The sequence below is a fragment of the Oncorhynchus mykiss genome, chromosome 28 (assembly GCF_057628025.1).
Source record: "Oncorhynchus mykiss isolate SJ-2025 chromosome 28, ASM5762802v1, whole genome shotgun sequence".
NCBI classification, from domain to species: domain Eukaryota; kingdom Metazoa; phylum Chordata; class Actinopteri; order Salmoniformes; family Salmonidae; genus Oncorhynchus; species Oncorhynchus mykiss.
The window spans coordinates 42,105,677-42,122,305 of record NC_143049.1 but is presented as its reverse complement, the minus strand read 5'-3'; the positions used below and the strand labels follow the sequence as shown (position 1 = coordinate 42,122,305).

At 43.1% G+C, this 16,629-nt stretch overlaps 1 protein-coding gene across 1 annotated transcript in view; it reads left to right on the top strand.

The window, feature by feature from the left end:
• Positions 1-940: 940 nt before the first annotated feature.
• Positions 941-16,629, top strand: part of LOC110508253 (piezo-type mechanosensitive ion channel component 2) — a 210,139-nt gene continuing 194,450 nt past the window's right edge. Inside the window, exons 1-2 of the mRNA XM_090225642.1 lie at positions 941-1,004; positions 7,060-7,155. Coding sequence (XP_090081768.1) covers positions 941-1,004; positions 7,060-7,155 — 160 coding nt within the window. The remainder of the gene's footprint in view (positions 1,005-7,059; positions 7,156-16,629) is intronic.

The following is a 16,629-nucleotide window of genomic DNA, read 5'->3' as shown; positions in this document are numbered from 1 at the left end:
TTACAGTATATTTCACTCCAAATACTTTGACTTTTACTAAAGTAGTATTTTACCGGGTGACTTTGACCTTTACTCGCATCATCTTCCTTTAAGGTATCTTTACTTTAACTCAAGTATGACAGTTGGGTTCTTTTCCCACCACTGTTATGTAGTCTACACCAAAGCCAGGATGCATGCAGTGTCACCATGGGGTTCTTCCATTACTTTTGCTTCAATAGATTCAGGCAAGAAACAGATGGAGCAAATCTTTATGTTTGAGCATCCTATAATGTGGACACGCACGCACGCACGCACGTGCACGCACACACACAGTTGAAGCTTCAACAGCGGAATTACATTATTTATTTATATTTATAAAGGAGAGAAATAGTTTCAGTTGTGGTGGGCCGTGGTTGAGATGACTAAATATCTTCTGGGATTTAAAGAGGGGTCACAACATAGTGCTGTTTTTTTTTAAATCGATAAGTATAGCCTACCAAGGCTTGGCGCTGTTTACAGTCATTACTGGGGGGGAAGTGTCCCATCCCTCTCCCTTATTACCAAGGGGGATAAACCACTTACACAGAGAAGCCCGCGGAGTGGCTGAAACACCTGTCAATCACTCGGTGGTGCTGCGGAGTTCGATCGAGGAACCAGAGTCAAAACAGAAGTCGGAAAGTCACATTTCACCAATGCGTCAAAGCCTGGGTTTGACCAACTGAAAAGGGATTTAGTTGAATAATAACGTTACCGTGTTCCGTGACGGCTGTGGTCTATATGGTACTGCATTCTTTCCTTTAAAAATGTTACATTTTGGCGTAAAATGTTGTTTACATATGACCAAATAAATTGTTGACCATTTGGAGTCTGAGGACTTTACTAGAAGGGATGCCAGACAACCAACGTGCGTGAGACCATCCTCTCCCCTTGTACCTGGTGGTAATACCGACTGGCCAACGCGATGGCGTCCGAGGTGGTCTGCGGGCTGATCTTCAGATTGCTTCTTCCGATATGTTTAGCAACAGGTACGTTTAATGCATAAAAAGGTACCGCATCTAATGCGCCATCCAAATAGTCATGAAAACAGTCTTTAAAAAAAACCTCACAGGCATTGCAGATGACAGCCTGCAACAAAATATTAGTTTAAATATGTTTATTGCCCTAATAATAACAGTCATACTTTTATGAAGGAATTTATATATATATATATATATATATATATATATTTAAAACGTTACAGTAGGCGAATCAATGTCTGGGTACTGTGTTACAGGTTTGTGGTTCTTGTTGGATAAGTAATGACAGAAGAATTCAGTCGTCTTTGATTTTGTACTAACCACTGAAATCCATTTATCTATGGAAAACCTCCTAATATGAGCACGTATTACTTCACATGGGCGGTTGTGCGTTACATTTATTTATGGAAAACCCCCTAATATGAGCACGTATTACCTCACAGGATGCGGTTGTGCGTTACATTTATTTATGGAAACCCCCCTAATATGAGCACGTATTACTTCACATGGGCGGTTGTGCGTTACATTTATTTATGGAAAAAAACCTAATATGAGCACGTATTACTTCACATGGGCGGTTGTGCGTTACATTTATTTATGGAAAACCCCCTAATATGAGCACGTATTACTTCACATGGGCGGTTGTGCGTTACATTTATTTATGGAAAACCTCCTAATATGAGCACGTATTACTTCACATGGGCGGTTGTGCGTTACATTTATTTATGGAAACCCCCCTAATATGAGCACGTATTACTTCACATGGGCGGTTGTGCGTTACATTTATTTATGGAAAAAAACCTAATATGAGCACGTATTACTTCACATGGGCGGTTGTGCGTTACATTTATTTATGGAAACCCCCTAATATGAGCACGTATTACTTCACATGGGCGGTTGTGCGTTACATTTATTTATGGAAACCCCCCTAATATGAGCACGTATTACTTCACAGGGGCGGTTGTGCGTTACATTTATTTATGGAAAACCCCCTAATATGAGCACGTATTACTTCACAGGATGCGGTTGTGCGTTACATTTATTTATGGAAAACCCCCTAATATGAGCACGTATTACTTCACAGGATGCGGTTGTGCGTTACATTTATTTATGGAAACCCCCCTAATATGAGCACGTATTACTTCACATGGGCGGTTGTGCGTTACATTTATTTATGGAAAACCCCCTAATATGAGCACGTATTACTTCACAGGATGCGGTTGTGCGTTACATTTATTTATGGAAAACCCCCTAATATGAGCACGTATTACTTCACATGGGCGGTTGTGCGTTACATTTATTTATGGAAAACCCCCTAATATGAGCACGTATTACTTCACAGGATGCGGTTGTGCGTTACATTTATTTATGGAAAACCCCCTAATATGAGCACGTATTACTTCACAGGTGCGGTTGTGCGTTACATTTATTTATGGAAAACCCCCTAATATGAGCACGTATTACTTCACATGGGCGGTTGTGCGTTACATTTATTTATGGAAACCCCCCTAATATGAGCACGTATTACTTCACATGGGCGGTTGTGCGTTACATTTATTTATGGAAAAAAAACTAATATGAGCACGTATTACTTCACATGGGCGGTTGTGCGTTACATTTATTTATGGAAACCCCCCTAATATGAGCACGTATTACTTCACAGGGGCGGTTGTGCGTTACATTTATTTATGGAAAACCCCCTAATATGAGCACGTATTACTTCACAGGATGCGGTTGTGCGTTACATTTATTTATGGAAAACCCCCTAATATGAGCACGTATTACTTCACATGGGCGGTTGTGCGTTACATTTATTTATGGAAAACCCCCTAATATGAGCACGTATTACTTCACAGGGGCGGTTGTGCGTTACATTTATTTATGGAAAACCCCCTAATATGAGCACGTATTACTTCACAGGTGCGGTTGTGCGTAACACACTGCAACCTTTCAGTCGTATTCCATTACTTTTCTGCTCCAAGTTAATATCTGAAATAGAAAAAGGTTTATTGATTGGCAGGTCAGGAAAAATGTGTCTTGATTGGTTACGTGATAAAGTTCACATCTTTTCCCATTCCTTCACCAAATGTTCAGACTAGAACGGCCCGATTGCTGTGACATGAACTGCGTATGGACGTCATGTGGAATTGATCTTGAGCGCCTTTTGGAGCCGTTTTATTTCTCCAAGCATCTGAAAAACAACCATGTGAGATTTAAAGTACCAAATATTATACCATTTGGTTGTAACGTATTTATTACCATGAAATAATTAGGAGATTGCTTTGAGTTCATCTATTTTGAAGAGGCTTATTCAGTGTCAGAAACATTAAACTAAATGATGGATTTTTTAATTGTATTTCTCAACCACAAGTATAATTTGTAGTAGACCATATTACTGTAACCATTGGACCAGTAACTAGGGGGTAGGTAGACAGGTGGACCAGTAACTAGGGGGTAGGTAGACAGGTGGACCAGTAACTAGGGGTGGGTAGGTAGTAGCGGTGCGTGGGTAAAATCACTGGGGAAGCCAATCCCTCCCACCCCAAGAAGAAACCATAATGTTAATAATATGTACTGTGATAATTGCGTTGTTTTCTCTATAACCTGTTAGTTCATCTGCCTGACACCGTGATATTTAGGTCTAAAGCCGAGACAATAAGAAGACACAGTGGCAGAATAAATTCAATCACACCTTTGTTTCATCACAAAACCAGAGCAACATCTGTCCAGTGGAGTCCACAAAGCATATTGCATGTAACAAACAGTTACATGACCTACAGAATAGTCAAGCAAGGTAATGTTTCAGACATTTTCAGACCACTAAACAACTATTGATTTAGAACCACAGAGAGTTGCTGCAAGTCACGAAGAAAACCAGAGCTGCCTCCACTATTCCAGCACCATTTCAACAACAGGAGCTGCCTCCACTATTCCAGCACCATTTCAACAACAGGAGCTGCCTCCACTATTCCAGCACCATTTCAACAACAGGAGCTGCCTCCACTATTCCAGCACCATTTCAACTTCAACATTTCAACATCATCAAATCACCTCTGCTTAGTCTCATACAGTGACAACTTAAAGATACCAAAAACTATTTAGTCCAACGTAAGCTAAATATGATGTGGCTGTCCATGGTTCTGATTTCTGTGTGTGTGTGTGTGTGTGTGTGTGTGTGTGTGTGTGTGTGTGTGTGTGTGCGCTCGTTCTTGCAAGTATAGAAAACATGTTGACTCACCCTACTGGTAGGGTTTAGGAGTGGAATTAGGAGGAGAGGCCTTCTCGGCTTCTGACTCCGTAACGGGTGGAGGAGAGACCTGAGAAGGCTCGGCTTCTGACTCCGTAACGGGTGGAGGAGAGACCTGAGAAGGCTCGGCTTCTGACTCCGTAACGGGTGGAGGAGAGACCTGAGAAGGCTCGGCTTCTGACTCCGTAACGGGTGGAGGAGAGACCTGAGAAGGCTCGGCTTCTGACTCCGTAACGGGTGGAGGAGAGACCTGAGAAGGCTCGGCCTCTGACTCCGTAACGGGTGGAGGAGAGACCTGAGAAGGCTCGGCCTCTGACTCCGTAACGGGTGGAGGAGAGACCTGAGAAGGCTCGGCCTCTGACTCCGTAACGGGTGGAGGAGAGACCTGAGAAGGCTCGGCCTCTGACTCCGTAACGGGTGGAGGAGAGATCAGAGAAGCCTCGGCTTATGACTCCGTAACGGGTGGAGGAGAGACCAGAGAAGGCTCGGCCTCTGACTCCGTAACGGGTGGAGGAGAGGCCAGAGAAGGCTCGGCTTCTGACTCCGTAACGGGTGGAGGAGAGGCCAGAGAAGGCTCGGCCTCAGACTCCGACTCATTGATTAATGGGGAGAACAAGTTGAAAGTTTCTATCGGCTGAATGAGAGACACGCCGACAGCATTTCTTTACAGAAGTCCTGAGAAAATAGTCTGGGATTAACACTACTGCCTGAATTTACTGGTAGAACAGACACTGTTTCATCCTTTTAAACACACTAATCGTCTTTGCCTAACGATTGCGTCTGAAACCGATCTTGCTAGTCGGCTATTCTCACCATAAGGTGATAGTTCTCCCTTTCACATTATTAACATGGTAGACCTCCTCAGCATGTTAATTGTTCCTACGCTGAGTTCACATTAACACACAGAGACTGTCAGGATGATTAACCACGTCAAGTGTGTTCTCTCTGAGGCTGATATCTAACAGACTAAACAGCAATACCACAGACATGCAGATATCTGTACGGTACATGTTCAGATATCTGTATGGTACATGTTTTTCCATGTGCAGATATCTGAACGGTACATGTTCAGATATCTGTATGGTACATGTTCACCCATGTTCAGATATCTGTATGGTACATGTTTATCCATGTTCAGATATCTGTATGGTACATGTTCAGACATGTGCAGATATCTGTACGGTACATTTTCAGATATCTGTATGGTACATGTTTATCCATGTTCAGATATCTGTATGGTACATGTTTATCCATGTTCAGATATCTGTATGGTACATGTTCAGACGTGCAGATATCTGTACGGTACATTTTCAGATATCTGTATGGTACATGTTTATCCATGTTCAGATATCTGTATGGTACATGTTCATCCATGTGCAGATATCTGTATGGTACATGTTCAGCCATGTGCAGATATCTGTACGGTACATGTTCAGATATCTGTATGGTACATGTTCATCCATGTGCAGATATCTGTATGGTACATGTTCATCCATGTGCAGATATCTGTACGGTACATGTTCAGCAATGTGCAGATATCTGTACGGTACATGTTCAGATATCTGTATGGTACATGTTCATCCATGTGCAGATATCTGTACGGTACATGTTCAGATATCTGTATGGTACATGTTAATCCATGTGCAGATATCTGTATGGTACATGTTCAGCCTGTGCAGATATCTGTATGGTACATGTTCAGATATATGCATGGTACATGTTGATCCATGTGCAGATATCTGTATGGAACATGTTGATCCATGTGCAGATATCTGTATGGAACATGTTCAGCCATGTGCAGATATCTGTATGGTACATGTTCAGATATCTGTATGGTACATGTTCACCCATGTGCAGATATCTGTATGGTACATGTGCATATATATGTATGGTACATGTTCAGCCATGTGCATATATCTGTATGGTACATGTTCAGCCATGTCCAGATATCTGTATGGTACATGTTCACCCATGTGCAGATATCTGTATGGTACATGTGCATATATATGTATGGTACATGTTCATCCATGTGCATATATCTGTATGGTACATGTTCAGCCATGTCCAGATATCTGTATGGTACATGTCCATCCATGTGCATATATCTGTATGGTACATGTTCAGCCATGTGCAGATATCTGTATGGTACATGTGCATATATGTATGGTACATGTTCATCCATGTGCAGATATCTGTATGGTACATGTTCAGATATATGTATGGTACATGTTCAGATGTCTGTATGGTACATGGTCAGCCATGTTCAGATATATGTATGGTACATGTTCAGATATCTGTATGGTACATGTCCAGCCATGTCCAGATATATGTATGGTACATGTTCAGCCGTGCGCAGATATATGTATGGTACATGTTCAGATATCTGTATGGTACATGTTCAGCCACGTGCAGATATATGCGTGGTACATGTGCAGATATCTGCATGGTACATGTTCAGATATCTGTATGGTACATGTTCAGCCGTGTGCAGATATCTGTATGGTACATGTTCAGATATCTGTATGGTACATGTTCAGCCACGTGCAGATATATGCGTGGTACATGTGCAGATATCTGTATGGTACATGTTCAGATATCTGTATGGTACATGTTCAGCCGTGTGCAGATATCTGTATGGTACATGTTCATATATCTGTATGGTACATGTTTAGCCATGTGCAGATATCTGTATGTCTTTATATGTCTCTGGTCAATACTGTGTGAAATTCAACATTTCAATTCTGTTAAATATGTTGGTTTTACTTTAATGTCACTACTTTTGAGTGAATTACTAATATCTGTGTGTGTCTGTTACAGCTTGTTTGTTCCGGTACAATGGGCTATCATTGGTCTACCTCATCTACCTCCTCCTTATTCCCCTTTTCTCTGAGCCCACCAGCACAACCATGCAGGGTAAGTCCCCCTCTTTCTCTATCACCCTCTTCGCTCTACCTCTTCCTCGTCCTCCTTTACCACCTCCTCTATCTCCTCCTCTACCTCTGCCTCTACCTCCTCCTCTACCTCATCTTCATCCTCCTCTACCTCCTCTTCATACTCCTCTACCTCCTCCTCCTCTTCATACTCCTCTACCCCCTCCTCTACCTCCTCCTCCTCTACCTCATCTTCATCCTCCTCTACCTCCTCCTCCTCTACTACCTCCTCCTCTATCTCCCCTACCTCCTCCTCCTCTACCTCCTCCTCATCCTCCTCTACTACCTCCTCCTCTACCTCCTCCTCTACCTCCTCCAATACCTCCTCCTCCTCTACTACCTCCTCCTCTACCTCCTCTACCTCCCCCTCCTCTACTACCTCCTCCTCTACTACCTCCTCCTCCTCTACCTCCTCCTCCTCTACCTCCTCTACCTCCTCCTCTACCTCCTCTACTTCCTCCTCCTCTACCTCCTCTACCTCCTCCTCCTCTACCTCCTCTACCTCCTCCTCTACCTCCTCCTCCTCTACCTCATCTTCATACTCCTCTACCTCCTCCTCCTCTACCTCCTCTACCACCTCATCTACCTCCTCTTCATCTTCCTCTTCATCCTCCTCCTCATCCTCCTCTTCAGCCTCCTCTACCTCCACCACCTCCTCCCTCAACTTTTCTCTCTACCTCTTCCTCATCCTCTACCTCCTCCTCTTCTCTCTACCTCCTCCTCTTCTCTCTATCTCTTCCTCCTCATCCTCCTCTACCTCTACCTCCTCCTCTTCTCTCTACTTCCTCCTCATCCTCCTCTACCTCTTCCTCCTCATCCTCCTCTACCTCTACCTCCTCTTCTCTATACCTTCTCTCTTCTCTCTATCTCTTCCTCCCCATCCTCCTCTACCTCTACCTCCTCTTCTCTATACCTTCTCTCTTCTCTCTATCTCTTCCTCCTCATCCTCCTCTACCTCTACCTCCTCTTCTCTCTACCTTCTCTCTTCTCTCTATCTCTTCCTCCTCATCCTCCTCTACCTCTACCTCCTATTCTCTCTACCTTCTCCTCTTCTCTCTATCTCTATCTCTCTCTTCCTCCTCATCCTCCTCTACCTCTACCTCCTCCTCTTCTCTCTACCTCCTCCTCATCCTCCTCTACCTCTACCTCCTCCTATTCCCTCTTTTCACAGAACCAACCAGCCTGACAATCGCCTTTGGACTTTGCCTCTAACTCTTCTCTAAACGTCACATAGTCAATGGCGCTCATAAATACATCACCTCCAGAACCAACCACCTTCACAGAATTCTCTGTTTCAGAAAAGCCTAATTGTTTTTCCTTGAGGACATGATTTCCATGGCAATGATTGGATAATGCAGCTAGTTTGGTCACTGGTTGTATGGTTTGTTCAAGAGAGAAATGTATTGCCTATTTGGGCTCCCGACAAAAGCAGCGGTCTAAGACGATGCATCTCAGTGCTTGAGACGTCACTACAGACACCGTGGTTTGTATCCAGGCTGTATCACAACCGGCCGTGATTGGGAGTCACGTAGGGTGGCACACAATTGGCCCAGAGTCGTCCGGGTTAGGGTTTGGCCGAGGTAGGCAGTCATTGTAAATAATAATTTGTTCTTAACTTGCTTGCCTAGTTAAATAAAGGTTCCTTTAAAATGTAAAACATGTATTATTCAATTGAATTGAGAGAGGGGTTCTCAGAATTCAGATGAGGAGAACTGATGTAAAAGCTACTCAGCTGTTTTGAACAGAAAAGGTCATAAGGAGATCAAAGAGGTCAATGCTTAGTGTATTATATGTAGAAGTTGTCCTGAACTTAATCGTGCAGCTGACCAATTATGACATGAGTTCTGGGTTAACTTAGAATACAGAGTCCTCTTGATCTCTCCTCTGGCCCAGTGTGGTTTAGTGTGGCATTGTGGTCATGAAAAGAGCCTAGAGACAGGTATTCCTTCCTATACCACAGAAGGATAGTAAACCGGATGGTTTAGACAGTTAGAACAGGTGGAATGGAGGGATAGAGTACAGTATGGAGGAAGGGATGATGGAATGGAGGGATAGAGTACAGTATGGAGGAAGGGATGATGGAATGGAGGGATAGAGTACAGTATGGAGGAAGGGATGATGGAATGGAGGGATAGAGTACAGTATGGAGGAAGGGGTGATGGAATGGAGTGATAGAGTACAGTATGGAGGAAGGAGAGAGAGAGGAGAGTCTTTAAAGTGTACTACTTACCGTCTCATCAATAGGTAATGAGAGAAGAAGACTTCTGAAAGGTAATGTCAGGGAATGTACGACTTCAGGGTCACATGGTGTCACATAGGTCAGCCCAACACTATAGTTCTCCCTTCTGCCTGTAAAGATGTGAAGGTGGGGTCCTGTTGGGGTCCTACCCCCATCCTCTACATATAGACTCTATTGAACATCCTGATCCTACCTCCATCCTCTACATATAGACTCTATTGAACATCCTGGTCCTACCCTCATCCTCTACATATAGACTCTATTGAACATCCTGGTCCTACCCCCATCCTCTACATATAGACTATATTGAACATCCTGGTCCTACCCTCATCCTCTACATATAGACTCTATTGAACATCCTGGTCCTACCCTCATCCTCTACATATAAACTCTATTGAACATCCTGGTCCTACCCTCATCCTCTACATATAGACTCTATTGAGCATATTGGTCCTACCCTCATCCTCTACACATAGACTCTATTGAACATCCTGGTCCTACCCTCATCCTCTACATCCTCTCTATTGAACATCCTGGTCCTACCCTCATCCTCTACATATAGACTCTATTGAACATCCTGGTCCTACCCCAATCCTCTACATATAGACTATATTGAACATCCTGGTCCTACCCTCATCCTCTACATATAGACTCTATTGAACATCCTGGTCCTACCCTCATCCTCTACATATAGACTCTATTGAGCATATTGGTCCTACCCTCATCCTCTACACATAGACTCTATTGAACATCCTGGTCCTACCCTCATCCTCTACATCCTCTCTATTGAACATCCTGGTCCTAACCTCATCCTCTACATATAGACTCTATTGAGCATCCTGGTCCTACCCTCATCCTCTACATCCTCTCTATTGAACATCCTGGTCCTACCCTCATCCTCTACATATAGACTCTATTGAACATCCTGGTCCTACCCTCATCCTCTACATATAGACTCTATTGAGCATCCTGGTCCTACCCTCATCCTCTACATATAGACTCTATTGAGCATCCTGGTCCTACCCTCATCCTCTACATATAGACTCTATTGAACATCCTGATCCTACCTCCATCCTCTACACATAGACTCTATTGAGCATCCTGGTCCTACCCTCATCCTCTACATATAGACTCTATTGAACATCCTGGTCCTACCCCAATCCTCTACATATAGACTATATTGAACATCCTGGTCCTACCCTCATCCTCTACATATAGACTCTATTGAACATCCTGGTCCTACCCTCATCCTCTACATATAGACTCTATTGAACATCCTGGTCCTACCCTCATCCTCTACATATAGACTCTATTGAGCATATTGGTCCTACCCTCATCCTTTACATATAGACTCTATTGAGCATCCTGGTCCTACCCCCATCATCTACATATAGACTCTATTGAACATCCTGGTCCTACCCTCATCCTCTACATCCTCTCTATTGAACATCCTGGTCCTAACCTCATCCTCTACATATAGACTATATTGAGCATCCTGGTCCTACCCTCATCCTCTACATCCTCTCTATTGAACATCCTGGTCCTACCCTCATCCTCTACATATAGACTATATTGAGCATCCTGGTCCTACCCTCATCCTCTACATATAGACTCTATTGAGCATCCTGGTCCTACCCTCATCCTCTACATATAGACTCTATTGAACATCCTGATCCTACCCTCATCCTCTACATATAGACTCTATTGAGCATCCTGGTCCTACCCCCATCCTCTACATATAGACTCTATTGAACATCCTGATCCTACCTCCATCCTCTACACATAGACTCTATTGAGCATCCTGGTCCTACCCTCATCCTCTACATATAGACTCTATTGAACATCCTGGTCCTACCCCCATCCTCTACATATAGACTCTATTGAACATCCTGGTCCTACCCTCATCCTCTACACATAGACTCTATTGAGGATCCTGGTCCTACCCTCATCCTCTACATATAGACTCTATTGAACATCCTGGTCCTACCCTCATCCTCTACATATAGGCTCTATTGAACATCCTGGTCCTACCCTCATCCTCAACATATAGACTCTATTGAGCATCCTGGTCCTACCCCCATCATCTACATATAGACTCTATTGAGCATCCTGGTCCTACCCCCATCATCTACACATAGACTCTATTGAACATCCTGGTCCTACCTCCATCCTCTACACATAGACTCTATTGAGCATCCTGGTCCTAACCTCATCCTCTACATATAGACTCTATTGAACATCCTGGTCCTACCCTCATCCTCTACATATAGACTCTATTGAGCATCCTGGTCCTATCCCCATCCTCTACACATAGACTCTATTGAGCATCCTGGTCCTACCCCCATGGCCCATCCTCTACACATAGACTCTATTGAACATCCTGGTCCTACCCCCATCCTCTACATATAGACTCTATTGAGCATCCTGGTCCTACCCTCATCCTCTACATATAGACTCTATTGACCATCCTGGTCCTACCCCCATCCTCTACACATAGACTCTATTGAGCATCCTGGTCCTACTCCCATCCTCTACACATAGACTCTATTGAACATCCTGGTCCTACCTGCATCCTCTACACATAGACTCTATTGAACATCCTGGTCCTACCTCCATCCTCTACATATAGACTCTATTGAACCTCCTGGTCCTACCCCCATGGCCCATCCTCTACACATAGACTCTATTGAGCATCCTGGTGAAGTATAGCAGACAAACATAAAGGTTTCACCAAGCTGCTTGGACCCCTAACTATTTACCAATATTATGGTTTCACCAAGCTGCTTGGACCCCTAACTATTTACCAATATTATGGTTTCACCAAGCTGCTTGGACCCCTAACTATTTACCAATATTATGGTTTCACCAAGCTGCTTGGACCCCTAACTATTTACCAATATTATGGTTTCACCAAGCTGCTTGGACCCCTAACTATTTACCAATATTATGGTTTCACCAAGCTGCTTGGACCCCTAACTATTTACTAATATTATGGCATCCAATATTATGGTTTCACCAAGCTGTCCGGACCCCTAACTATTTACCAATATTATGGTTTCACCAAGCTGCTTGGACCCCTAACTATTTACCAATATTATGGTTTCACCAAGCTGCTTGGACCCCTAACTATTTACCAATATTGTGGTTTCACCAAGCTGCTTGGACCCCTAACTATTTACCAATATTGTGGTTTCACCAAGCTTCTTGAACCCCTAACTATTTACCAATATTATGGTTTCACCAAGCTGCTTGGACCCCTGACTATTTACCAATATTATGGTTTCACCAAGCTGCCCGAACCCCTAACTATTTACCAATTTTTTGGTTTCACGAAGCTGCTTGGACCCCTAACTATTTACCAATATTATGGTTTCACCAAGCTGCCCGGACCCCTAACTATTTACCAATATTATGGTTTCACCAAGCTGCTTGGACCCCTAACTATTTACCAATATTACAGCATCCAATATTATGGTTTCACCAAGCTGCCCGAACCCCTAACTATTTACCAATATTATGGTATCCAATATTATGGTTTCACCAAGCTGCTTGGACCCCTAACTATTTACCAATAGTATGGTTTCACCAAGCTGCTTGGACCCCTAACTATTTACCAATATTATGGCATCCAATATTATGGTTTCACCAAGCTGCTTGGACCCCTAACTATTTACCAATATTATGGCATCCAATATTATGGTTTCACCAAGCTGCTTGGACCCCTAACTATTTACCAATATTATAGTTTCACCAAGCTGCTTGGACCCCTAACTATTTACCAATATTATGGTTTCACCAAGCTGCTTGGACCCCTAACTATTTACCAATATTATGGTTTCACCAAGCTGCCCGAACCCCTAACTATTTACCAATATTATGGTTTCACCAAGCTGCTTGGACCCCTAACTATTTACCAATATTATGGTTTCACCAAGCTGCCCGGACCCCTAACTATTTACCAATATTATGGTTTCACCAAGCTGCTTGGACCCCTAACTATTTACCAATATTATGGCATCCAATATTATGGTTTCACCAAGCTGCTTGGACCCCTAACTATTTACCAATATTATGGTTTCACCAAGCTGCCCGGACCCCTAACTATTTACCAATATTATGGTTTCACCAAGCTGCTTGGACCCCTAACTATTTACCAATATTACGGCATCCAATATTACGCCATCCGATATTACAGCATCCGATATTACGGTTTCACCAAGCTGCTTGGACCCCTAACTATTTACCAATATTATGGTTTCACCAAGCTGCTTGGACCCCTAACTATTTACCAATATTGTGGTTTCCCCAAGCTGCTTGGACCCCTAACTATTTGGCGACTTCAGAATGGGTTATGTTATTTAAATCTTTTAACAGTTGCCAGTTGTTTTTTTTCCAACAAAGCTGTTTTAAAATAAAGGATTTAATATCCCAACAAATGTATACTGAACGAAAATATACGCACAACATGTAAAGTATTGGTCCTATGTTTCATGAGCTGAAATAAAAGATCCCAGAAATGTTCCATATGCACAAAAAGCTTATTTCTCTACAATTTTGTTCACAAATTTGTTTTCATCCCTGTTAGTGAGCATTTCTCCTTTGCCAAGATAATCCATCCACCTGACAGGTGTGGCATATCAAGAAGCTGATTAAACAACATGATCATTACACAGGTGCACCTTATGTTGGCATGCACCTACCCCAATGCTCTGTTTCTGATGACTGGGAGGAATGCAGGAGTAGATTTCAGGAGCAGGACCAGACACCTTTTTGACAGATGACTGATTTAAGGGCATGTACGTGATAGGCCTATCTGGTTTATATGATTATGATGGTCATAATGCTTCTTGAAAGTGTCATAATGTGTATTTTCTACAAGTTATTTAAAATATGATGTGAAAAAAACATGTCTGTAAAGAACTAATTACAACAACAAACAATTTAAGAAACAAACTTTCAAACGAAAGGAAACTTCTTGGCAGGGAAAAAAAACGAATGTGAATAAATGTGGATTTTGACACTCTTATGTAGTTGTCATAGCCAGTCATAAAATAATGCAATATACTGTATGTCACAACAGATGTAAATATATGGGTCACGACCATGTTATGACCATGTTATGACCGTGTTATGACAGGGTTATGACAGGGTTATGACAGGGTTATGACAGTGTTATGACCGTGTTATGACCGTGTTATGACAGTGTTATGACAGTGTTATGACCGGGTTATGACAGTGTTATGACCGTGTTATGACCGTGTTATGACAGTGTTATGACAGTGTTATGACCGGGTTATGACAGTGTTATGACCGTGTTATGACCGTGTTATGACAGTGTTATGACCGTGTTATGACCGTGTTATGACCGTGTTATGACAGTGTTATAACAGTGTTATGACCAGGTGTCAGGTAATGCGTTACCATGACCACTGTAGGTTTTAGTGCTACGTATACTTCTGTAGGTTCCAAAAGGCTCCCTAACAGCTTCTACCCATAAGACTATTTACGTTGACCTCCCCTGCCCCCACACTCACACTCCAGTGTTAAAATAAGACTGGCTAGTAGAGATGTTGGTAGGTAGTATTTAATAAGACTGGCTAGTAGAGATGTTGGTAGGTAGTATTTAATAAGACTAGGAGAGATGTTGGTAGGTCGTATTTAATAAGACTGGCTAGGAGAGATGTCGTTGTCGTGCTGGAAGACCCAGCCACGACCCATCTTCAATGCTCTTACTGAGGGAAGGAGGTTGTTGGCCAAGATCTTGCGATACATGGCCCCATCCATCCTCCCCTCAATACGGTGCAGTCGTCCTGTCCCCTTTGCAGAAAAGCATCCCCAAAGAATGATGTTTCCACCTCCATGCTTCACGGTTGGGATGGTGTTCTTGGGGTTGTACTCATTCTTCTTCTTCCTCCAAATACGGCGAGTGGAGTTTAGACCAAAAAGCTCTATTTTTGTCTCATCAGACCACATGACCTTCTCCCATTCCTCCTCTGGATCATCCAGATAGTCATTGGCAAACTTCAGACGGGCCTGGACATGCGCTGGCTTGAGCAGGGGGACCTTGCGTGCGCTGCAGGATTTTAATCCATGACGGCGTAGTGTGTTACTAATGGTTTTCTTTGAGACTGTGGTCCCAGCTCTCTTCGGGTCATTGACCAGGTCCTGCCGTGTAGTTCTGGGCTGATCCCTCACCTTCCTCATGATCATTGATGCCCCACGAGGTGAGATCTTGCATGGAGCACCAGACCGAGGGTGATTGACCGTCATCTTGAACTTCTTCCATTTTCTAATAATTGAGCCAACAGTTGTTGCCTTCTCACCAAGCTGCATGCCTATTGTCCTGTAGCCAATCCCAGCCTTGTGCAGGTCTACAATTTTATCCCTGATGTCCTTACACAGCTCTCTGGTCTTGGCCATTGTGGAGAGGTTGGAGTCTGTTTGATTGAGTGTGTGGACAGGTGTCTTTTATACAGGTAACACGTTCAAACAGGTGCAGTTAATACAGGTAATGAGTGGAGAACAGGAGGGCTTCTTAAAGAAAAACTAACAGGTCTGTGAGAGCCGGAATTCTTACTGGTTCGTAGGTGATCAAATACTTATGTCATGCAATAAAATGCAAATGAATTACTTAAAAATCATACAATGTGATTTTCTGGATTTTTGTTTTAGATTCCGTCTCTCACAGTTGAAGTGTACCTATGATAAAAATTACAGATCTCTACATGTTTTGTAAGTAGGAAAACCTGCAAAATCGGCAGTGTATCAAATACTTGTTCTCCCCACTGAATGTACAGATGAGGATTTGCAAGTAAAGATACTGTTTGCAAAAGAGCAGAAAAACGAAAACAATATAGGGATGAGGTAGGTAGTTGGTTGGATGGGCTATTTACAGATGGGCTGTGTACAGCTGCAGCGATCGGTAAGCTGCTCTGACAGCTGACGCTTAAAGTTAATAAGGGAGATATAAGCCTCCAACTTCAGTGATTTTTGCAATTCGTTCCAGTCATTGGCAGCAGAGAACTGGAGGAAAAGCGGCCAAAGGAGGTGTTGGCTTTGGGGATGACCAGTGAAATATACCTGCTGGAGCGCGTGCTACGGGTGGGTGTTGTTATTGTGACCAGTGAGCTGAGATAAGGCAGAGCTTTACCTTGCAAAGACTTATAGATGACCTGGAGCCAGTGGGTTTGGCGATGAATATGTAGCGAGGACCAGCCA